Here is a 26,295-nt window from a genome sequence, read left to right on the forward strand (position 1 = left end):
TGGCTTATTTCTTAGATGCCCTATTAACAATAAAAAATACACTTCAACATATTTTGTCGTAAATGCTTGAAATGTCTAGGACTTCATTGATGGTTGATCTATAAACGCTGACATGACTACAGCGGCCGACTGTCCAGCCTTGCAACTTGAAAATGAGGAATTGCAGCCTTTTGTTATTTTGTGAGTTTGATGTTGCATGATGCAGCTGAACACTCTCATTCACCAAGTTGAACTTGAAATATAATAGAGGTAGTTCCACTATAATAGTGTTTCATAAACAGACCTTAAATGTGTGGAAAATATCGGCTCTCCAAACTACTTTGTTTTAAATCAGGATTGTTCCCAACAGGAGTATCGTAAGTATATGTACATCATACACATACCAATGTGCAGGAGATAAACTAAGGTAGGACTGCACCCAACAGAGCGTGTTTCACTCAAAATCATTTTGCGAAGATTTATTAAATTTTAAGTAATTTATGAACCCAAGATTAAAATATTGGTCGGGGTTTACTTTTACCTTCTCAAATGGTCGTGACAAAGAAGTGTAAATTTTGCAAAATTATGTAAGTCAGCCGATTTTCTGAATTCTATTGTCTCAAAAATTCAGGATTTCAAAACAATTTCCTCTCTGACAGCGTAAAATTTTGCGAAATTTTGTTTGGCAATAAAGTTATTACAATTCGAATAAGAGACATTTTATTTTTGCGTATCATAATTTTATCTCTTTTTTGAATTTCAGTCTTTCAACCTTTCCATTTTAGGATAAAGATAAATAATATACAAAATAAATAGTTTTTTCTACAAATGCTCCTTTTTAAATTTCAGGAGATAGTGTCAAGTTTTCGACTTAAAACCTAAAATTAAGGTTTCCTAACCGAAATGTGTGTACTGCCCCCTTCATCGTTTGAGTAAACTATTTCTCCGATACTAAAACTTAAGATTTTGTACCGTTTTAAAAATACATACCATGAGGTTTCCTTACCGTATTATCATCTTGATGAGAACTACTCCTATACCAAGGACAATCCGTCTACTATGCGCTCGTATTCAAGTGGTTCATTTTACATAACAACTCGTTTAACAACGGGAATCCAAACCTCAGGAAAGCACAAACGGTACATTCCCGTCAAGATTTTGACTGAATTTTGAAGAAACAATAGAATCAGCAAATCAGGTTTCAACATAGACCAAGCAATAGGCCAAATCTTTTGAACAAGTGACGAAATTTTCTACTGCACTAAACTAGGTGTTACAATGTTTGTGTCATTGTGAGTGATTTTTTGACAAAACTGTCTATCCCGTGACCAGTAACCAGTGAGATATTCATTTCTCTCAAACAGCGTTATACGTTCTTCTCGGGATCTGTAGTTAAATCTTTAATTGTGAAAATTCCTGTATTATATTTGCTGATTTGCCATTTGTGGTCTGCAATCTGGGAAAATCATGTTCGTCATCACATCTTTCTGTACGCATACGGAATGACAAAATGCTTCAATTTAGGAAATAATGTAAAGAAAAGGTCATTCTGACATCTGGAGTGTAACATATAGAATTTCTTATCCATTTTGCCAGCAATTGTTCTGTTCACACGCCATGAACGCCTTCTGTTTCCGTCAAAACCTACTACTCAATAGTCGGTCTAAGAGAATTTTCTTGCCGGTAACCAAGACGACGCGGTTGGTCGCTTTGCATGGCTTACACTATTAGTTACCCGACATACCAACCCATTGACGAAATTTTAGGACTGCTATTGAGTAATCCCGAAAACTCTCTGGAGGACGTTGTGTGTATCAGATTCCCGGCGAACAGGAATCAGTTACTCAAGGAATTTGTTAAACACAGCAGCGAGATCAACGTGGACTCTGAACTCCGAATATAAATTCTGGATAGTGTCTACTGAGCAAACACCTGTAACTGATATGAACTTGGACAGGCGCTTGTTGAGATTTTCTGTTCTGTTTAAACAGTGTTGCCGGATAATCATTGTAGATTTTGTTCTTTTAGTCATCATTCATGTTGATTTTTAACAATACATTATGATTTTTTTCGTAATTTATTGTTTAATTTATTGTATTACCATTGCTCAGACCATAGTTTGCTTAAACAATATATCAATAACTCATGGATCAAACTATTTTCTTTTTAGTGCATGTTCTATGCAAATATTTAACCACCACCGTCTTTATTAAAGCGGGTGCCTGCTCATGTCACCTTGCATTGCCTAAGGATGCGACTCAGGTTAATAGGCAGTGCACGTATCGATCGTATTTTCACATAGAAGAAGAGGTAACACACCCGACGTGGTAATTTTTTTATCAGCTCGGTCACAAAAGAGTTCAATAAATTTGTTAGTTTTTTCAAAAACAGTGCACATACGGTGTAGTTTTACTCGAAAACCCGTGATTTTTAGTTTCCTTACTTGAAAAATAGCAAGTGCAATCAGCCTTAGTGATCTGTTTACGGCAATCGAGAGCTGGGTAGACTGGGCAAAAAAGTCTTGTCTTGGAGTTTTGAAATTCGCTTTCAGATATATTCATTCACTGTCCATAGGTGAAAATCAGGCAACTTTATCAAGGCGCCGCCAACATATACTTATTTGAATAAAGTACACTTTGCCAAAAACAGAACTGAGAAATCGACGATTTGTGTAAACGACCCATTCGTCACACATCGTAGCGACATGAGCGAAGAAGTCCAACTCACGCACTGTTTTCTCAGAATTTTATAGCACCAGTACTTTGAAAGTTGAAATATTTAGCATCAGTTTTTGAATTTAGAACATGTTTAGAATCTCAGATCGCGTGAAAATTGAAAGAAATCGCACAGTGAAACTGTTATTGCTTGGTGCCAGCAGTGGGTAGTATTTACACAACAAACAAAGCAGAGTAATTCACGGTTTAATCCATTTGTCGAACGCAAAACTGGCATATTAACTGTATACTGTTGTCTCAACGGTTACAATCTAGTTACCACCGCACGTTCACGGTCAAGACGAAAATGTCGAAGCTTGTGTAAAACAGTCTAACCACCCGATCGAGACCTGTGTGCTGTCGTCGCGTCGGGCATTCACTAGAGTGGTCAACTTCCTGTCTCGCGATCGGCGATGTATACATGTTCTTTGTTAGAAGTGATTGTCAAGTTTATACTAGCGCCGACTTCTATATACAAACAGGACCAGGCCAACGGAGCTATTCATCGAAAAGCTACTCCAGAAGCAATTTTTGAGGGCAGGAGAAATTTTAATTTTGCTAGGGTAGGGGACATATTTTAGGTGGCAGGGGAGCAAATTTTAGTTTTTTGTCGGGCAGGGCAGATATTGGTTGATTGTCCTGTTGACAGGGCTTGGCGAAATACGAGGAGAGGGAAAGCTACTTGTAAAACGGGGACAACGGGAATTCAGCCATGGTGTTTCTGGGGATGGGGACACAGGGCAAGTACGTATACCTTTTAAAGGTTACCCAGACTACTTAGCCTATCGATTGACCCAAATCTCACTCTATGTACTGCAAGATTGAAACAAATAGAAGGGCACTGCAGTATGTGTCTGCATGGGAATGTTAATTTTAAGGGGAAATTTTTTTCTCAGGGCAGGGAAAAATCGACAGTTTTTTTCATCACAGGGTAGAGTAGCTTCATGTCTGCAGGGGAAAATGGAATGACAAAATTTTGAGAGGAATGTTTTTCCAGGACAGGGGAAATCGGCAGGTTTTTTTCGCCACAGGGCAGTGGAGCTTCAAACATTCACAGTGGGGAGGGGAAACAGGCCAAAATATATTAGGGGAATGGTTAAGTCGAAAATGTTCAGTGGGAGGGCAAATTATCATGAACAGCTAATTAATTACCCTCATGACTTCAAATTAGTCAGTTCACATTACTTGTCAATATATCTTATCATAGTAAAGACCCCTTTTAAAGTGCCTACACCTACAGGACGTCAGTTGCAAGTTTTTTCTACCTAAAGATGAGATCAATAACTCTTGACATGATGAAAACTTCAGTCGTTCAAATGCATTTTGCACTCTGCTGTAGGCATGCCCCCTTTCGTTACGACAGAGATTGTTATTTCAAGTGTCAAACTTCGCTTTTGTGTTCTTGTCTTAAATATATTGAGTCAGTACCGATTTTATCAAACCACAGTCCCCTTCGATTAAACTAACGCTCATGCCGCAGTGTAGAATAGTGCGTGCTGTCGTCGACGTCATGTTCCGAGAGAGTTTCGACTGGAGTCTATAGTGGAGTTAAACAATCAATAAGTTTCGCTCGACGAGCAATACAAGCGCATATCGATTTCTGAGATTGTTTCGAGTCATAGTAACTTAAAATCAAACCCTGAATGACCGACTATATTTTATCCCCAAATCTTTATTCATCGTAATGTGAAATTCTCTACACCGTTAATCTCTCCACTGTATATGTATGGCTTATGGTCCTGGCTTGCATTTTCGAAGATACTGAGCGCGAGTGCCAGTTAATGAACGTAAAAGAATGGTCTGACACGCGGTGTAGCTGATAGTTAGCCTTTCTAGTAATATTTCAGGAATTTCCCGATGTATTATATGACTCAACATTTTTCGTCAAAAGAAAGACTAAGTGTCGGTGGTCCGAAATTTGAAATATAAAAGTTAGCTATTGACCTGAAGTGAACCCGAATCACATCGTTAAATGTGATTTTTTAATACGTGTCCCATCTATAATTGAAATTTTCTGTTGCCAGCAACACCTAAAAATAAAGTCGGCAAAAGTTGAAGCAACGCAAAGACCTTTTGTTAAGGAAACACATGAATGCAGAGCTAAAGAAGACCAATTATCTGTATTTTTCGGTGTGTGTAGGACCAATGACCTATCATATAATCACTGAAACTACATCGCTATTTTCTTTTTAATGCATGTTCTATGCCAGTGACGAATATTGAATCATCATCTTCTTAATTAAAAGCGGGTGCCTGCCCCTGTCACCTCGCACAACTGAATGTGTTGCTCTCGTGGAGAAGCATCGTACACAACTTGATTATGTAATTTTTCGATGGGCTTCCAATCTATAATTGAAACTTCCTGTTGCCAGCAACAACTACAATTATAGTCAGCAAAAGTGAAAGCAACACCAAGATCTTTGTCAAAAGAACACATATGTGAATGCAGAGCTAAAGAAGGCCAATTGTCTATTTCTCATCGTACGCTCACACGGGTCCGTATCCAGCTGCCTGGACCCATGACCTTGGCAAGCGAAGATGATATTTTCAGTGCATGCAGTGTGTGTAGCGCGTAGGACCTATTATATAATCACTGAACCTACATCGCCGTTGTTCAGTTGTATATTAAGTTTGTATGTTGTATATGTCCGCGAGGAAGACAGTGGCGGGATCCCTTCGAAACAACGTTAGTACATTTGTCGGCGGCAACTGTGTATTGTAAATAATACAAAATATGTGGCTGTTTTGTGAATCTAATCCTGAAAAACTAATTCATCCGAATTTACCACACTGCTTGTATATTTTATCGAATAATTTTGTGGAACTCCTGGTGAATAATATGATTGTGATGTATATCTTGGTATTTATGTATACCAAATAAAGCCTGACAGTGTTCTACTTCCAGCACCGGATGCCCTGAACTTTGAACTATGCTATGAATTATTATTCACACACTCACAGACCCGGTCACAGACTGTAAGATTTGCAAGATACAGTATACTTTGCTGTAGCAATACGCTTGTTTACCGAACCGTGCTGTGTTAAACCCTGATTTGCACTCATTGTTTAAATAAGAGATCTTTGAACCGTACGATTGATAATCTGCTTGTAACGTCAGAGATATGGCTAACAACCGCAAGTCAAATTATAATGCAAAGGTCAGTGCCGTAAAAATTGAAACTTACAAACAATTTATTTCAAACAGCCGTCATCATGGAAGATTTTGGGAAATGTAAAAATACAAAAATTCGTGTAAGTACAACTTCGGAGTTTTAGCGGTTGATTGGGGTCAAACGCGCTTCCTGTCTCTATTGAGAGCAACATAGACCTGAATGTGATGTTTACGCAATCATGGGTTCATGCATGGAGCTAGAAACGGAGCTTCATTGTTCATGTAAGCAATTATGAATAAAAACAATGCAACAAATATGAATACTGAAAATGTGAACGCTGTTGGCGAAATTGGCAGAATATCCGGGTTTTTTTTTGGAAAACGCACGTTTTATTAGTACACGGGGACTTTCCTCCGTTTACTATGGAGAACCAGCCGGGGTCACAGCTGGGTTGGATCACAGCTATTTGTTTGTCATGTTATGCAACAGAAGGTATAAATATCAGCCTTAGCATTCTAAAGATTTGTACAATCCCCCTATATTTTCAGCACAGAGGTGAACAGAGCACAAATATCAGCACTTCGTGAATTAATGAATAAATTGTTTTACTGGTATTGCCATTGTCTCTTTGTGTTGATCACAAACTTAAATATCAAAAACTAAAGTTGTCCAGTATGTCGGCGCTATAGATTAAAATTAATACATGTAAATCTCCCTATCCTATGGCATCTCTCTTCGCCTCTCTCCAAACATAGCGCGGTCAACACCACACCCATGCACTGAATATTTTCATGTACAGCGCATGCGCATGCAAACTTCGAGCGCCAAAATATCTTATCCAGAGCAGTCAACTTGGTCAAGCAGAGACCTTTGTCTTTACAGTGTCGAGAATTCCCCGTTTCTTCTACGACTAAAATACCGACTTAGCCACTGTGGCAGGTGCCCTGGAGAATGCTTATCCACACAACCGAGTCCCGTAGGCGAGAGGCTGTTGGCCAGCGATGCACTACCGAGTGGCCAAAACCCGAAAAAACTATTCTCAATCTTTTTCTGATCGCTTTCCAAAGATCACTGACTAAAGGCGGCCAGAACATTTCGAAATGCTACGATCGTTTACAAGATCGCGATATGCTGTTGTCACTGTGCGACATCCAGGCATGTTGATCGCAACATGAAGATAGGTACTGATGACTAAGGCTCGTGAATTATGGTAAGTACATCGTTTGTTCTTTTGATGAATGACAGTGCTTGTTGTCAAACCACTCCAAACAAGGTTGTTACATTAGCTCTCTATGCTTGTTTCGGCATCATCTCAAAATGCACCGTTTAGAACCGTCCTGGAAAAAACTGTCTGTCAAAAATCGCAAGGAGAAATTTAGATCAAATTAATGTGAAGAATTTCACGAACATACGAAGTGTCGTTTTCATCTCCCTTAGTTTTTGTACTGAATTTGCTACCGCGATGATTCAAAAGATAAGTATTAGGCTAATATTTAATGTTTTGAATGTCTTAACAACACACTTTTTTAATTAGAAATTATCGTGTACTATTCTACGTGGCATGTTTTATCTGGATAACGAATAGAAGTCACAGCGGGCGGTAAACAGCATTAGAGACAAAACTGAATCACTATAGTAACTATAGTGCCTGTGTTAACACACTGAATCTAGATCGACCCGCACGCCTAATTGGTCATAGACAGTTCCCGCCAATAAAGTCTATGATTTAGGTCAACGTAGCAAAGTCTCCGTAACCAGGAAGGGTCCTTCCGAAGTAAACACCCTTCAATAGGAAAACTTTTTCTGAATAGAAAGCCAGAGTAACAAATCGGAATTTCCAGACTTTCAAAAAAGTAATACTAAAAGCACAAGTTATGTTAAAAAAGACAACGGATTTCTTTGACAACTTTGCCTAGACACTATACGTCACTTATGGCCTCCGCGTCTACGACCCACAAATTGCTAGGGCTGCGTTCACAAAAAACCGGGGGGGGGGGCTGGAGGAATTTAGGGGGGATTCGAAAATTTTTGGGGTAGTAGAGGGGGAACTTGAAAATTATGCTCTACCTGTAAGGGGGGGGGACTTGAAAATTGTTGGTTCCCTTTTGTGTTTTACATTTTCCAATTCCAAGTTTTTGGAGGTAATTCAATGAAAAATGAATACCATTTTTATGTCATCAAAATGTTGTAATGTTAGTAATATTTTAACAAAATATAGAACCATTTTGTCACATTTCATGACTTTTATCTCAAAAAAATCTAAACGTGTGATCTGTCGTAAAATAAAAAACTGGAGCCTAGTAACAGGGCAGAAGCTGCAACTGTTAATGATATATGCAATATTTCTATGCAATATAACAACTACAGTTTCTTGCTTTCTCCCTACAGCATGCTCAAACACACACTGTTTAGTTTGTCGACAAAGCCTGTATGTATAAATATAAATATGTATTTGTAATAATTTAATTGAAGTCCAGACTGTCAGTCAGTTGCCAGTGATACAAATGCATGGACACATACACAGGCTGTGATAGCAAGCTGAATACTGGACAATTCAACATGCTGTAGGGAGTAGAACAAGAACGCTGTAGTAAAACTGAACAAAAATATTGCCAAAATTATCAAAATTAATACAGCTACTGCCTATGGGTAGTGTCACCGTCATTAATCTCTGCTTCATTAATGCTCTGCTACTGCAGTGCCACTGTCACTGCATACCTGAACAGTGACAGAGATGGCTCTGACTCTGTTTTACATGGTAGTTAAAGAAGAGTTTGGGTCAAATGACGCTCATGACAGTGAAACATACTTGTACACAAGATCAGGCCGGAGAGCAACACATAGAAGAACACATAGAATTTTTTTAATTCTGGCAAATAGGAATAATCAAATATTAAAGAGGAAAGATGCTCGATTTTCTAAATTTTCACATTCTTGTTATAAAATGATACAGAAGTAAAACTTTGAACAGTAAGGACTAACTTAAAAAGCAAAAATATGTGACCAAATGGAATTATTTATTTTTGAACAAAATTTGCAATTATTACACCCAAAAGTACAGAGATTAATGTTTTTATTTGATTGAATATTTTAACCTTCCAGTATTGTCAATTTTGAGTAGCATCTCATTCATATGTGTCTTATAGATTTGAAACAAATTTTCGGTAGGTCACTGTGCAATATAGCAATTAGCCAGAATTCACAATTTGCCTACGCTCTCATGATTGTCATTTTGTGTGCTCTTCAGCAAGAGCAATTGACCTGGCCAGAGTTGGATTAACTCAAGTTGGCTTTTAGACCAATAAATCTAAAAAAATCACTGCTGCATTTAAGTAACTTGCCTTTGGACTATGACTATACAAAGTGTAGATAGTGTTGAACACCGGTGAGCAGAACGGCGCATTACATATTTATTTTTTCTGCGCTCACATCATTTACAAATATGCGGGCCTGTGACAGTTGGGGGGGGGGACTTGAAAAATTTTGACCACATAGAGGGGGGCATTTGAAAATGTTTTAGAGTACTTAGGGGATCTGAAAAAAAGATTTCAATCGAGGTTTCCTCAGCCCCCTCCCCCTAATCGTTATTTGTGAACGCAGCCTAGATTTTAAAAGTTTTAGGTACAACTTCAAAGTATTTCGGGGCATTTAAGAAATTGAAACAACATTTATTTATTATTGATCTTTGGTACCCATGCTGGTATGTACCAATTCTGATCAAATGTGAGCGACACCGTATCATAGCGGTATTTTTTACAACAAATCACACACATTTAGATCGGGATAAAAGTCATGGAATGTGACAAAATTGTTCTAGATTCTGTTAAATTATTAATAACATTACAACAATTAGATGACATAAAAATACAGACAATGTCACTGTTTGCTCCCATATAGTAATTAAAACAAGCCAACAATTATATGAAACATAGACATACATACAGACAGACTGACATACACAGATTGGCACAGAGTGATGACATAGTCCCTCAAGCGTGTCTTGGCCCATGGAGAGTGATAAAGATATGACAAACAGCTGAATGTAATGATAACATTGTTAAATATAGGTCTACAGGCACTCAGGCTGGATGTGTAACAGCAATTTGATAAGTTTCTTTTCCTTTTCTACTTCTATGATAATTTTAAGACAATAATTCTACAAGGCAGTTTATGAATCACAAATATGTTATCTTTTACAAGCACACAGCAAATTGTTCTTGATTTTTCATTTACAATATTTGACATAGACAGAAATACATAACATGCAACCAATGTTTAAATTTGTTTTGAGAACAAATTTTTGACCAAAAATGGCAAAAATTGCCCCCAGATTTCAAAATTCCAGATTTCAACCTAATTTCAATATACCATATTAACATTCATAGCAATCAGACTGGTAAAGTTTGAGAACAAATTTGTTGACCAGAAAGAAAACAAATTTTCCACAAAATACAAAATTGCCGATTTCATCTGAATATCAAATTGAATATATTTTATTAACATAAACCCTTGGAACCTGTACATTAAATATCGAAGCGACCAGATCAGTAGTTTTGGAGAAAAGTTTTTTGGGCAAAAAGGCAATAATTACCATAAAAATTAAAAGATTGCCTAACCTAACTTCAATACATTATATCGAAATGTCAGATGGGGTCGAAACTTGGCATGCAGGTTCCTTTAGGTATTTTAAATTTGGTGTGTACAAATTGGGATGAAATTTGAATGTTTCTTTTTTTATTGCCCTAATAATTAGGGGTAATCTTTTCAGGTTTTAGTCAAAAGATTTTTCTGAAATCACTTTTACGATTGCTTTGAAAGTTGGTGAACATGTTCCTTAGGATAACCGCAGTCAAGTTTATACAAATTGAATTGAAATTTTAACATGTGTAATTTAAGGGCAATTTTTCCCAAATTTTGGTCATTTTTTTTTATCTGATAGCGTTGATATTTGGTATACAGGTTCCTAAGGTTTATCAAAATCTGATGTATTCCAATTCAGATGAAATCTTCAATTTTGTATATTTGGGGCATTTTTAGCTATTATAGACTATAGTCTACAGTAGCTTTTGGGATGGGTATTCTTCCGGCGTTCGTCGTAAGTATGTATGTATGTATGTATGTATGTATGTATGTATGTATGTATGTATGTATGTATGTATGTGTGTATGTATGTATGTATGTATGTATGTATGTATGTCCGTTTTTGAGGTGTCCGTCCACTCAAATGTCTTGAGAACCGCAATACTTACTGATTTGACATTTGTTATGTAGATACAAAATCTGATTTTTAGAAACTGTGTTTTTTAATTTTTGATATTGTTAAAAATATGCAAATTAGCGCCAAAAAAGGCGTTTTTGGTAAAAAATTTTCTTCTTCATAACCACTGGTCGGACAGCTTTTTTTTTGGTATACAGGTCCCTAGGGATAACCCAACTTAGGTTTCTTCCAATTGTGATGAAATATGCAAATCTGTATTTTTAAGGAATTTTTTTGTCATTTTTGGTCAAAAATTTATTTCTTCAAAACCGCTCATCTGGCAGCTTTGATATTTGGTATACAGGTTTGAATATATAACGAAATCTAAAATTTTGTATATTTGGTGCAGTTTTTGCCATATTTGGTCAAATGATATGTTTCTCAAATACTACTTGTCTGATACCTTTGATATATGGTATAAAGGTGCCTAGTAGTTGTCTTAGTGTGATATATTGAAATTTGGTGAAATCTTCAATTTTTGTATTTTTGGGTCAATTTTTGCCATTTTTGGTCAAAATATTTGTTTCTCAAAAGGTTACCGCTTGGAAATTTCCCCATTTGTCTATGATACTGCAATACTTGTTTAACTTGGTTGCAGTTTGAGATGTGGCAGCATCATTAACAGTGGAAGCTCTAAATGCATTACATGTTACCTTTAATAGACTCCTGTTGTGCAATGATTGACCTTAGAGAAACCATATATTGTTTACATAAAGTACAATATTGTAAGAGGACACCATTATTTTTTTATATGGCAGATTATATCACTTGGTATGATATACAAGGTTGCATGGTATTGCCTAATTGTGTGTGATCAACAGTTGCCAACCTTTTACTTCAATGGACAGTGCGTCAAAAAATTTTCATATGCACTTGAATATGAATATTACAAGCTCGAGGTCCGTAAAATCTGTTGAATATTGTGTATACACTCACTCTTGCTTGCCACGTTTAACCAAATGTGAGCACAGTGTCACTTTGACGCTATTTTTATTCAAAAATATTTTTCTCAAAAATCTACTCATCTGATAGCTGTGATTTTAATGACAGGTCTGTAGGACTTATCGTAATATGATATTCTGATGAAGTCTTCAAGTTTGTATTTTTGTGCAATTTTTCGCATTTCGGGTCAAATTTTGTTTGTCAAAAAACTACTTGTCTGATAACTTAGGTATCTTGTAGACATGTCCTTAGGAATGATCTAAGTGTGATATGTTTAAATTTGATGAAATCTTCAATTGTGTATTTCCTGCAATCATGTTTGCCATTTTGGGTCAGGCCATCCTGAAGTGAGCTAACAAAGATTCCCACCTTATTCATCAACGCATGTGTCACATATAGCTATTCCGCCTCATCGTTATTCAGTTGACCTCTATCAGTTGTAAGGTCGCTTTAAATGTCGACTGTAGCTCAAACCACATCACAAACATAGATATAGAAGACAAATTCTTGTGTTTTAATGCTTAGGGATATACTCTGTGCTCATGGTTCGGAAAAATGACGCCCATTTAAAATTATTGTCAACTGGCACTCATCTATTAATTGCAGAGGATGAACAGGGGAAATAAGATTGAAAATAAATTTAAATCTTTCTACTAACTTGCTTTTGTCAAATAGCTAACACTAACACCAGGCAAACCATTTCTACCCAGATCAAGAGAGAAGCAAATAAATATGATCAAGTTTTTGAGATGTCAAATGTTTAACATTAAGATTGTAACCATGTGGGAATGTGATATGTAACTGCCTACAATTGCAACTTGGCCCTCTTAGATTTGTGTGATCACACATTTGATGTGTCTCAAACTGCTCTTTCTCCCCAGAAGAACAACATTGTTGTGAAGCTTCGAGCCAAAGAAAAGAATACAAGATTTTGATAAGGTAAGGTAAATTGCACAATTCAAAATACAGTCGACAGGCTAGGAAATGTTTCAGATGATATCAAATGATCTTTTGTAGCTCCAGTCGTAAAAATGCAAGAAAGAGTTTTTTAGTTCTCACGGACACCGTCCGGGGAATTATCAGATTTGGTCATATCCATGCGTCCGTGTGCCCGTCCGTCCGTCCGTCCGTTCGTTCGTGCAGATATCTCAGAGATGCCCAGAGTTATTTTATTCAAACTTTGTACAAGGATAATTTGTTCTGCGATCCAATCCTCTATGGCTTTGTTACGGCCATTTTATTAAGAAATCTGACATAATTTAATGAACTGTCTAGTTTCCAGAGCAGATGCATCAAATTTGATGAGATATGGTACAGATCTTGATCTTTGAGTACTGTAATACCTTATGACGACATTAAGCATATCATGTCAATTAATTGCTAATTTGCTCATTGTTGATCTTTTGTAATTAGTGTGATATGTCTAGAAAAGTTGCATCAACCACGAAACGTGTCACTGATTTTGAATTTTTGGAGGTTTAATGGCATGCAATAAATTTTGTAAGTAGAAAGATATATCAAGAAATTATTCATCAATTTTCAGAAAACTTGGTATAGATGTTGAGCTCATATTGCTTTAACATTTCAATGAAGACAATTATCAGTCTCATTCAAATTAATTGCTTATTTGCATATTTAATGAACTTTCCTAATTTGTTGGTTTTGTCCAGAAACAGTGTATGAAATTTAATGTCTTGTTACAAATGTTGATCTGTTAGTACTGTTATACTGTGCAAAGACATCAAGCAGTACCATGTCACATGATTGCTAATTTGCATATTCGATGATCTTTCATAATTAGTATATTTCTAGAAAGGCTGTATTAAATTTGATGAAATGTGGTACAGAAGTTGATCTCCCAGTAGTGTTATGGCATGAAAATATATGTAGAAGTATCACACCAGTTAACTGCTGATTTGCATATTTAATTAATTTTCGTAAGTCAGCTGATATAGCTCATCAAATTTCATGAAACTTGGTACAGATGTTGACCTCACATTGGTTTAATTGTGGAGAAAGACACTATGCATTGTCATGTTTATTAATATTTTATTAGTCCCAATGGACACCGTCCGGGGGGACTTATAGGTTTTGTCATGTCCGTGTGTCAGTGCGTCCATCTGTCCGTACGTCCGTTCATGCCGATATCTCAGAGATGCCTGGAGCGATTTCATTCAAACTTGGTACAAGGATTACTTTATATGTCCTACATATGCAAGGCGATTTGTTTTGTAATAAGATGCAAGATGGCCGCCAGGCGGCCATTCTATTACAAGTTTTTTTATGTACAGAGCCATAACTCGGGCATATCTCAACTGATTTTATTCAAAGTTGGTACATATATATGCACGTAGATTTGGTTTAAGATACGATCCAATATGGCTGCAGTGCGGCCATTTTGTTACAATTTTTCATGTACAAAGCCATAACTCGGGCATATCTAAACCGATTTTATTCAAAGTTGGTACAAGGACATTGACCAATGTCATAGATATGCATTTCAATTTATTTTGTGATACAATCCAATATGGCTACCGCGTGTGCGGCCATTTTTTACAATTTTTTTAATGTACAGAGCCATAACTCAGACATGTATCAAGCGAATTTATTCAAAGTTGGTACAAGGAGATTGACTAATGTCATACATATGCACATCAATTTGTTATGTGATATGATCTAATATGGCTGCAGTCCGGCCATTAAACATTTTGTTACGATTTTTTCATGTTCTGAGCCATAATACTCAGGCACATCTCAACCGATTTTATTCAAAGTTGGTACAAGGACATTAACCTATGTCATACATATGTATGTCAATTTGTTTCATGATATGATCCAATATGGCTGCATGGCAGCCACTTTGTTACAAATTTTTTCATGTCCTTAGCCAAAACTCGGGCACGTCTCAACCGATTTTATTCACTGATTTTATTCAAACTTAGTAAAAGGACATTGACCTATGTCATACATATGCACATTGATTTTGTTTTGTGATATGATCCAATATGGCCGTCGTATGGCAATTTTTCCCGATTTTTTCATGTCCGCAACCATAACCCAGACACGTATCAAGGGAATTTATTCAAAGTTGGTAAAAGGACATTGAGTTATGTTATACATATGTACGTCGATTGGTTTCACGATATGGTCCAATATGGCCACTAGGTGGCAAATTATGGTTGTTTCATGTCGAGAGCCATTACTCTGGCAAGTCTCAACTGATTTTTATCAAAGTTGGTACATGGACATTGACTTACTGGTATGTTATACATATACGTGTTAATTTTTAGCTCATATTTGGTTTTATATATAAATACCAAAAAGAGCTTATATGATGAGTCTGAGTGGCGTCTGTATATTTGTGGGTATGTATGTGCGGATGTATGTCCGTCACACACAAAGGCTCCCATACCGCCAAAGCTACCGTCTCAGTATTTGGTGTACAGGTAGATGTAGGGGTTGAGATGTGAATTTGTTCAAATGAATGCATAAGTGTCAAAAATGTGCAAATGAGGTAAGAAAAAAGGGAAATACTGCAAGTGTGCAGGAGTGGTGGCAGTGAACTGAATCAGCCCACACATCTGAATAAGATGATTTTGACCTTTAACCTATTTGTATGCAGGGTGCCTATTATGTTTGGGAGTGGTAGCAGTAACTGAAACAGCTAATTGGTCATTTCCTGTCATTGTTTATGAACTGGACATATTAACAGATCTGCTGAAACCATGGATGTCTATTTTTGTACATCCATGGTAGAAAGATTCTCTGCTATGCATGTTGCTAAAGTTGACCTTCAGTACCTAAAGTTTCAGACCTTATTTACTGTTGTCATTCTTAATTTTCTGGTTTAAATATTTCTTGTTGTTTTTCTGGTTGTACTGTGCAGAAATTGTCATAACATCAACGTATAATTTTCCTGCACTGAACAGATAGAAATAACACTTATTGTTGATCCTTGGTATGTACCAATTCTGATCAAATTTGAGCAACACCATATAATTGCGGTATTTTTTAAACAGTAAGATCAAATATCGCTGCATGGTGGCGATTTTGTTACGATTTTCTCATGTACAGAGCCATAACTCAGACATATTTCCACCAGTATCATCCAAAGTTGGTACCAGGACATTGACCTATTTCATACATATGCTCGTCAAATACTGCAGCAAATTTCATGAAATGTTGTACAGATGTTAAGCTTGCATTGCTGTAACTTTGAAAAAGACATTTATCAGTGCTATTTCAATTAATTTGTAATTGCATATGTTTTGAACTTTCGTAATTAGAGTGATATATCCACAAATTAATACAACGTCAAATTTGATGAAATGAGATACAGACGTTGATCTCATAGAGTTGTAAATACTGCATCAAACTTTATGAAATATGGTACCGGTGATAATCTGTTAGTGTTAGGATAGTATGCAAAAGTGTTTTGCAACATCCTGTTGATTAATTTCTAGTTGACTCATCAGGATGGTGGCGTACAGTGGTTTTATGTTTTCATCACCATAGAACTCATTCTTGGCCATTGAGTGCCATCTGTATCAAAGTATTTTTATCACAGACCTCAGTAATGAAGAGGACTCTATCCTCTCTGAGGACTTGTAATCAAAGTACCCATTAACAAGTGGGGACTGTGTCATCAGCGATGACTTGTTTAAGTATGTAATGAACTTGCCTAATTTGAGTTATGTCTATAAATGCTTCATCAAATTAGATGAACTTTGTACAGATGTTATCTCACAGTGTTGTAATACAATTCATTGACACTTGTTGGTATTGTTTATAAAATGTGGTTCACGTGATAATCAGTCAGTGTTTTAATAGAATGCAAAAATATTTTGAAACATCTTCTCGATTAATTACTTTTTGACTTATTTAATGACCTTTTATAATTAGGATGGCAACCCCACATTTGTTTTTACGTTTTCACCACAATGGAACTCATTTTAATGACAGGCCAAATTAATAAATAAGATTCTATCCGCTAAGTACCTGTGATCAAATTACATTACCTCATTAACAAGTGGGGACTGTGTCATCAACGATGACTTGTTGAGCTTGGAGCTGCAATAAAATGCCAAGCTTCCAAAACAATGAAAAAAATAAAGAGAGAATTATTTTTTTCGCAAGAAATTTATGAAACTATTGTGCACAAAATTGTTAACCTGACAGTTGTGTAGCACTAATGAGGTTTCTTCAAATTCCGCACAATATTATACATATACCTTGAGCTAAATCGTCACGCACCCCTCTACTAACCACAAAATGTTTCAACCGCCAGCATTCCTTCAAGCCCCAGCTCCCCAGTATTTGTGAATGTAGCTTATCTTGTCAAATTTTACAAATGGCATAAGGAGACCTATGTTGATCAGCATCCTTGGTTAGTTCATCTGTTTACTGTATGAATGTTGTCCTTGTGTCCAATAAAATTTTAGTTGGTATACATTGCAAGATCACTTAAAATTGAATCCGGCAAAACCTTACCCAGATGTATTATTACCCAGGTGTATTATAAATATCACGACTGAAATGAAAACATGTTCAAACTAACCTATAGAACTATGAAAGATACAAAAGACATATGACAGTGTGCATGTAGTTGTTCAATTACCATTATTCATTATTTTTTTCTCTCCTCAGGTACAATACATGATGAATAATGAATATGGATATGAGAGAGAGACTAGGTTCTTACCATCAAAGATGAGCTGCGCAAATTGAGAGGGACATATATTGAGCAGAAACTATCATCGAAACTATTCGGGCAATTAATATGTATTTAGGAATTCTCAGTCGGCTGTATTTAAATATGCCTTCATTTGCCACCAAAATATTCATTGCAAATCTAACAAACGAAAAAGAGATTGGATAACGCTCATTATATGTAAATGTGATAAAAATTCAATCTGTTTTCTTCGTTTCTGTCTATAGTGATCTACCATAAGAGGAAACCAAAAGTAAAAGAAAACATTTTGTTTTGCACTCTGTAACGGTATTTTCTATTTTATGAGATTTACACTTTGAATTGCTTAATTTTTTGAACAGAAAAATAAAAATAACGTCTGAATCTATGTATAAATATGTGTCTGTGGATGTTTTATGAACTGCCACACTTAATTTTGTAATGCCCTGCAAATGTTTACATGCGTTAAAGAAATGTGTGATTATTTATTTGCTCTACTATCAAACGTGATGGCATCAATAGGACAATATCGAATAGACTAATGTTATGTGAACGAATGGAAAAATTATCTTTCAATATCAGAAATTTTGCATATAGTGAGAACCCTCATATTCTTAAAAGAAATGGAACCAAGAAATTAAGAGATATCAGTACAGCGAGCACTTTTGTAAGTGCCAGTAGGAAAGTTACAACAGGGGTCAAAAGAAGAATTGCCTTCCAGCTAAAATCACTTCTATAAAATATATATTATTCAGCCAAATAACTCTTTGATCAGTGCCCAGCAATATACATCTTGAGCCACCTATGACGAGAGACTGAATTGTGATGTTGTCTGACGAATTCCCGTTCTATTGGATTTAATAATGGTTCTTGTGTACATTTTATGCCATCTTTGCGTTTTCAGTTAGGGATATTCTGAGTAAAAATGTGATAATCATCCCGTCAAAATTATTGGTAGAGGTCAAACTGATAATATTAATGGCAATATTTCTAGAGGTAAAACATACTGTGCATTTCCTAATGGCCATTAATATGATGTTGAGTAATGCAGTGACAGATATTCTAGCTGGGGTAAACAAAACTGGCCAGTTATGTAACCGGTGAATTGATACCGGTCAGTTTTGTAAACAGTGATTAGATAGTGGCTGTTAATGCAGCCATTGAGGCAATACTGGCCATTTATCTGGCCATAAGAGCAATTTAAAACTGAATTCATTTGAAAAATGAAAGCATGAAATAATTATTTTTTGCATATTTTTATAGCACATGATAGGGAGTGATAGAATTGACACTAAAAGTTACGAAACCAGATGTGAGTCCAAAAAAAAATGGAAATTCCAAACGGAATCTGGAAGCTGTATATATATATATATATATATATATATATATATATATATATATATATATATATATATATATATATATATATATATATATATATATATATAATATATATATATATATTTGTTTTATCCTTGTTAAATCCCAACATCTCATGGGAAAGTACCGGTTCCAGTGGTAGGAAAGCAGAGTTTCCAGAAACCTCTCCACAATGCAAACTATCCCTTTCATAGGTGGCAGTAAATAAAGACAATATCCACAAAATATCACTACACTTTGCCCCGATTGAAACTCAATCCCACAAGTTTATGAAATATGTGATTTGCATTTTCGACGCAACTTTTCGCACCCTCTCAAAAGTACGGTCTTACAGCCAGTGCAAAGAACGTTATTTATGTCAGACTATGTTTTAACTGAGTAAATACTGTGGTTTCAATCGGATTCGAACTCAAAACGTACGTACCCAGTCACCTTGCAAGCGGGGAAGCCACAGAGAAACCGCTCGGCCAAATCCCCAATCAATCTCAAAAAGATTGGTTCAAAAACCGAGCTAAGTTTTTACAATTTTTCTGACTGCGACCACTGCACACGCTGCAGAGTTCGTAAAGCACTCACGCTCGTACGCTCACTATCACACATTAAATGACTGTCAAGGTAGTTTGCTTTATCAATTTTTTTTCTTTGTTGAGATTTATGGAAACTTTGCTTTTCTACTGCGGGAAACGTAGGGACGTTACTGAATATGGTATATATTACTGCTATTAATGCCCAATAGTGCCGTTTCCTTTCTCGCATCGGTATAAATGCCGTTTTTGCTGCATCAAACAGACAACGTCGAGTGTCTGACTCAGCACAGTAAAGAACACGAATGCTGGTACGATACAAGGAAAAGGTGGTATTCGGTAATGACCGATTATCATGAAATGATGACAAAAATTATATAATGATAGGAAAATCTTAACTTTAGGAGCTCTAATGTTATTCCGCCAGGCGCGTAACTATGGAAATATTTGTTAACAGCTTTTATTCATATACACTTCAAGACTCTTCCACTGCAGTCACTCACAAGGAGTCTTTCGAACAAAAGTCAGTTTGACATTTGACGGGAAAGGCAGTCAAGATACATGGCAGACAAGGTAGACTGGCCAATATTCCTGATGCCACGTATCGTACCACAAGTGCAAGGATTTTCATCGGTATGGGCGATCATCTTGTACTGTCAGGCGATTTTAACGGGCGCGCTTTAGTGAAAAAATTCCACTCGATCGAATATGAGTTGGCTTGAGTATTTAAAATTAATGTTGAATGTGTTTTCAAAGCTCATACCTTCTCTTGTTGACTTTGCTCCAATTGACTAGGGCTGATTTTTGCGCCATTCATTCTGACAGTTTTCCGCCACTTTTACTACTGCTGAGTGTACCTGCGTCCAGTTGCTGTTGGCTTGTCGCTGTTGAGAATGGTGACTCACCGTAACTCGGTGTGTTGTAAGCGCTTGATGCGCGCACGCATCAAATCCCTACCGAAGCCAGCAAGCAGTTTTTGCGTGAGAATGCAAGTGGTTGTTTATGCAAGCCCGTGGGGATGGTTTGTTCATTTAATAGGTGCAGACATTACTACCTTCTTTTCGCCGAAAGAAGATGCAACATGGCTTTCAGATTCTGCAAAATGTAACTAGGATAAGTTCTAGCCGCACAATGCTCTCCCAGATTCGTCGTGCGAGGGCGCTCTCTAAATGCTGCTGACATGCAGTGGCCTAAGTGATCATGATTCAAGACTGTATTACTTTACTTTAATGAGAGGAATGACTAAACAGAGCAGAGACTTTCAAGTTCTTCTATATACTTTTTAGAGTCTGGATATTAATGCAGCATGTATGTATGTATGTATGTATGTATGTATGTATGTATGTATGTATGTATGTATGTATGTATGTATGTATGTATGTATGTATGTATGTATGTATGTATGTATGTATGTATGTGTGTATGTGTGTATGTGTGTAGGTGTGTAGGTGTGTAGGTAGGTGTGTAGGTAGGTATAGGTAGGTATAGGTTAGGTTAGGTATAGGTAGGTAGGTAGGTAGGGGTAGGTAGGTAGGGGTAGGTTGGGGTAGGTAGGGGTAGGTAGGTAGGTAGGTAGGTGTAGGTAGGTAGGTGTAGGTAGGTGTAGGTAGGTAGGTAGGTAGGTAGGTAGGTAGACTGCAAAAAGTTGAGAACTGCTGCACATTTCAGCTTGGTGTTTGGTGTGTAGATGCATCCAGAGCTGTAGATGGGATTTGGTTCAAACGAAGTTGAAGCTGCGCAAATTATGCAAATGAGCTTAAAAATGTGAAAATGGTAAAAAATTAATACCTCAAGAACCGCTGTTAAGATTGCTTTGAAAATTAGTATGCAAGTACCTCAGGTGGACTTCATATAGTACTATGTATTTAGTGGAGATATCTTGAATTTTCTCTTTTTGTTGAATTTTTTGGTGATTTTCCTCAGTTTTTGTAAAAAAAATCTTTTTCTCTGAAACCACTTGCCAAATTGCTTTCAAATTTTGGTTGGATTTTTGCAAGGGTGTTACCTTTTTTAATCTGTTGAAATTATGACAAAATTAGCTCACTTTTCTTTTTTGGGCAATTTTTGTCAATTTTGGCCAAAAAGTTGTTTCTCAGGAAGTACAGGTCCAAATGCTTTGAAATTCAATTTTTAGGCCGTTAGAGTTATCCTTATTGTAACTAAGCAATATCATGTCGAAAATACTAATGTTGTATTTTTGAGTTAATTTTTCTCATTTTTGGTTTTAAAAATTGATAACACAATACACTGATCCAGTTACTTTGAAATTTAGTTTTTGGGTTTCGTAGAGTATTCTCATAATGTGTGAAAACTATGTGAAAATATCAAAAGTGCAGTTTTTAAGTGATATTTATCCTTGATTATTTTTAATTTTTTAATTTTATGCACTTAAAACAATACTTGCCATTTAATCAGGTGGCAGCTGTAAGCAATGTTTATACAGAAATTCCTTGGGTATAGACTGCTGTGCTAGTTATGTAAACATAGATGAATTCTTCATTATAGTCCAGAAAAACTATTTCAAATGAAGCAAATCTTGGGAAAATTTTTTGGTTGCTAAACTTGAAAAGTAATTCATGTTGTAAGTTTAGTGAAATATGCAATCATTAGCTGAACATGGAACAAAATTTAGCATATCTTAGGAATACCTTACAGTGCATCTTTTTAAAAAGGTATCCAGACTTTACATTTACAAAAAGTTTTCAAATTACAGATTAAGAATTTACTCTCTTTAATTATTCAAATGTGAGCTAACTCCATATCATTTTTTATAATGGCGTTGTTAGAAATAAAAAAATGAGATAATTCATTTTAAATAAAGAAAATAATTATTAAATGCTTAGCAAATGACATAATTTTAATAAATACCAAGACAAATATACAAATCTATCGAATGTATTGTTTTTATGATGTTGGCAAAGAAATTTTAACATTTGTATCAAATACAAAATGACAATATCGAAATTTATCGTTACATAAATTTTTAACTTACTTCCTCTCGCTTTGAAAGGTGTCATATTTACCAAACTTGGCAGATCAAATCTTAACATCATACCTTTCACAATGTACCCTATTAAAGCTCTACTATCATTAACTTTGGAATTTTTTTCTATTTTTTTTTTGTTTCAAATGGTTTATAATATGATGATTTTCATACTAGGCTAAATAGAATTACTCAGACTCGTACCATGCACTATGATAAAAGCATGCGAGTTATTGTTTTGTTATTGTCCGGACTTCTATAACTCTGTTGACACTTGGACTATGTAATCCTTCAGTTGCACATTCGCGAAACATGCAAATATGGCGTCTTGCGAATTGGCTGGTGTTAACGCTGGAATCCTCTGAGATCAACTGGCTACCCAAAAAACAAAAATTCCGTGATGAAATGTGGTGCAAAGGTTAGTCGAAACACTAGAAAAATATGTATTTGGAGTGAGATTGGGCCTCGGGATTGGACATCTCGCATGGGTGTCAAAACTGATTGAGTGGTATCAAAAACTGAGTGGGTAGTGTTGAAAACTTGTTAAGTGGTATCGAAAAGTGAGTGGGGAGTGTCAAAATCTGAGTAGTGTCAAGATCTGATTGAGTGGTATCGAAAACAGAGTAGGTAATGTCGAAAACTGGTAAGTGGTGTTGCAATCTGATTAACTGGTATCAAAAACTGAGTTGGTAGTGTCAAAAACTAATTAAGTGGTATCGAAAAGTGGATGGGTAGTTTCAAAAACTGGTTGAGTAGTGTCAAAATCTGATTAAGTGGTATTGAAAAGGGAATGGGTGATATCGAAAAGTGGATGGATAGTTTCGAAAACTGGTTGAGTAGTGTCAATATCTGATTAAGTGGTATTGAAAAGTAAATGAGTGGTATCGAAAAGTGGGGTGCCAATTTTGGCATGAATTACGCTCCATAGGGCGTTAAACCTGTTCCTCCACTTCATCCATACAAAACACGTTCACCTCTCGGACAAATTTCACAATTGTGTTTTACCAAGTTGTCCGTCAACACATTTTTTCTCCCCATAGGAAAAGAAACACTGGTATTTGGGAGCATCTACACAAATGTTACACTTTCATCAGTTCCTTCTCTTAATGCTGTGACTGGGTGTGTCTGGCTGAGGAGTTTAGCTGGCGCCACTATCGTGTCGTACGCTGTTTCTGATAATGACAACGAACTGATGATTGCAGCGAACAGAGAAAAGATGAGTCTAGGCATCCGAGACGAATTTGAGAAAAGACGAGTCGATTTAAGTGATACTGTTTGGCGTCATCTATGTGTCACGTGGTCCTCTTTGGGTGGCGTTTGGAAAATGTACCTCAATGGCGCCTCGTTTACAAGTGGCACCGATTTGGAAAGCGGAAAAACCGTCGCTGGTGGCGGACTTTTGGTTTTGGGGCAAGATCAGGACAGTCTTGGGGGAGGGTATGACGCCCATCAAGCTCTCATTGGTAGTTTGACAGAGTTCAACATGTGGTCCAGGGTACTAAGTGATGATGAAATCTTGGCGGTTGCTAATGACTGCTCCATCGGCGGTGACGTCTTCACCTGGTACAATGTTTCTTTACACATTGAGGGTGATGTTTCACTCGCTACCAGTGATATCTGCCGTAAGTTATCGTTGAAAATATACAAATATTTCATATCGGCATAATTATCGAGAATTCAAAATGATTATAATTCAGATCACACTGATTGACACTGAGTTCAGCATTTGATAAACTGTAGAGGTTACCTGTACTATCTGAAAATCAACGTTGTCAATTTAACTACAAAATATCCAGTACTCTTGAAAAAGGCCATGGCTCACGACAGTGAAAAAAGAGGTAAAGACTACAAGAAGGCATTTTTAATATTCATGGACTACCGTACATTTACTTGAAACTTTCTACCTGCATAGTCTATCGAAAACAGTATTTGTCAGATTCGAAGTTGTCTTAGAAATATTACAAAAAACCTTTGTATCGTAAAAATTGAATCGCAATCTCAATTCCAAACATGTATTGTACAAATATTATTTAATATTCTTGTCTCTTCCTTAGAAGACACGCCCCAGTAATGAAACAGATGCAGTGTACAAGGACGATGGACATGTAGGTATAGAGACGTGATCTTCGACATATCCAACACTTTCCCAAGTTTCTTTATGAGCCATGTAGTTTACAAAGCCCTATCCTAGCTTAAGGGGCACTAGTTATGACCTGGATAGAAAACAGGAGAAAGCTTGGGGTTTTTTGGAAAAAATATGATTTTAATAGCTTTTAATTATACAAGATATTTAGTCATTTGTAAGCACACACCGCTACACAGGATATGGTGTTAAAAGAATTTAATAAGCGACAATGGACAAATACAAAGCAGTGATAACCTAACTACGGAAAAAATACAATGTCAAACAAAACTACGAAAGTAAAAAACCATTTCAAAACTAAGCACAAATAACTCAAAGATTGGGTGAGGGGTCTCCGCCAGTCTGCTTCCTGGGCAAAGGTTTGGGTTGCAAAGTTGTGTTTGCAGACCTTTGGAAAGCCGAAAGTGAAAGTGGTTCCACCGGGCCGGTGGAGACCACCTTCTTGAGTGGGGGTACATGCAATGGACGGCCCATGGTGGGAAGCAGACTAGTGGAACCAAGGAGGAGATGGGGTTGGTGGCGGGATAGCTTGGCAGACAGCCTGATGGCCTAGAATGAATGAACTTGGACAAGAAGCTTGCAGCAAGGATTAGGTCAAGTGCCGTGCGCAAGAAAGATGGTAGCTAGATAGCAGATGCTAAGTGTCTACGTCAGTAGATGAGTAGATAGATAACCAGTATAAGATGTCTACGTCAGCAATGCAAAGTGACTTCGGGACATGTTGTTCTGCAGGCAGCCTAGCTCCGTGGACTTACAAACTGGATTTGTGTTAACACACAATTCCTTATTTTGTAAGCACACACCGCTAACAGGATATGGTGTTAAAAGAATTAATAAGCGACATGGACAAATACAAAGCAGTGATAACCTAACTACGGAAAAATACAATGTCAAGCAAAACTACGAAAGTAAAATCTAGGCAAAAACCATTTCAAAACTAAGCACAAAATAACTCAAAGATTGGGTGAGGGGTCTCCGCCAGTCTGCTTCCTGGGCAAAGGTTTGGGTTGCAAAGTTGTGTTTGCAGACCTTTGGAAAGCCGAAAGTGAAAGTGGTTCCACCGGGCCGGTGGAGACCACCTTCTTGAGTGGGGGTACATGCAATGGACGGCCCAAGCGGAGGACAGTCAAACAGACTGGACGGAGAGACCCCCATGAAAGTGTGTGTATGGGTGTATGTTTGTAGGAAGTATGGGTTCAAGATATTTAGTCATTTGTTTTACCAGAAAGAAAGGGGCTATTACATTTCACGATTCCATCTAATGAGATACAGAGTTGATAAATTAAAAACCTGGGGTACTTTTTAAGCGATTTTAAACATTTCACCCATGTCTCCATCATTGTAAGCAAAGCTTATCGTTTGCTTGGTTTTATTAAGCGGAGTAGTAATACTTTTTAAATACCAACTTTCTTAATGCATTGTACGTAACCTATACAAGCAGTATTTTTGAATACGAGTCTGTTGTACAGACTCCTTGGCAAAGAACAGAATAATATTGAGCGAGTGCAAATGAAATTCATAAATTTCCTTTGTTTTAAAACGAATCATTCTTATAATAGTATTATGAGGTA

General features: G+C 36.6%; 1 protein-coding gene and 1 long non-coding RNA gene across 2 annotated transcripts; both read left to right on the top strand.

Moving 5' to 3' along the window:
- Positions 1 to 6,515: 6,515 nt before the first annotated feature.
- On the top strand, positions 6,516 to 18,078 carry LOC139140522 (uncharacterized). Its single transcript, XR_011554009.1, has 3 exons — positions 6,516 to 7,016; positions 12,887 to 12,944; positions 17,652 to 18,078. It is a non-coding gene; the product is annotated as an uncharacterized lncRNA (long non-coding RNA).
- Positions 18,079 to 23,211: 5,133 nt separating this feature from the next.
- On the top strand, positions 23,212 to 25,277 carry LOC139141257 (neuronal pentraxin receptor-like). Its single transcript, XM_070710882.1, has 3 exons — positions 23,212 to 23,224; positions 23,622 to 24,203; positions 25,111 to 25,277. Exons 1-3 carry the CDS (start codon positions 23,212 to 23,214, stop codon positions 25,275 to 25,277), a joined length of 762 nt encoding a protein of 253 aa, XP_070566983.1.
- The last annotated feature ends 1,018 nt before the right edge of the window (positions 25,278 to 26,295 follow it).

The sequence above is a fragment of the Ptychodera flava genome, chromosome 9 (assembly GCF_041260155.1).
Source record: "Ptychodera flava strain L36383 chromosome 9, AS_Pfla_20210202, whole genome shotgun sequence".
Classification (NCBI taxonomy): domain Eukaryota; kingdom Metazoa; phylum Hemichordata; class Enteropneusta; family Ptychoderidae; genus Ptychodera; species Ptychodera flava.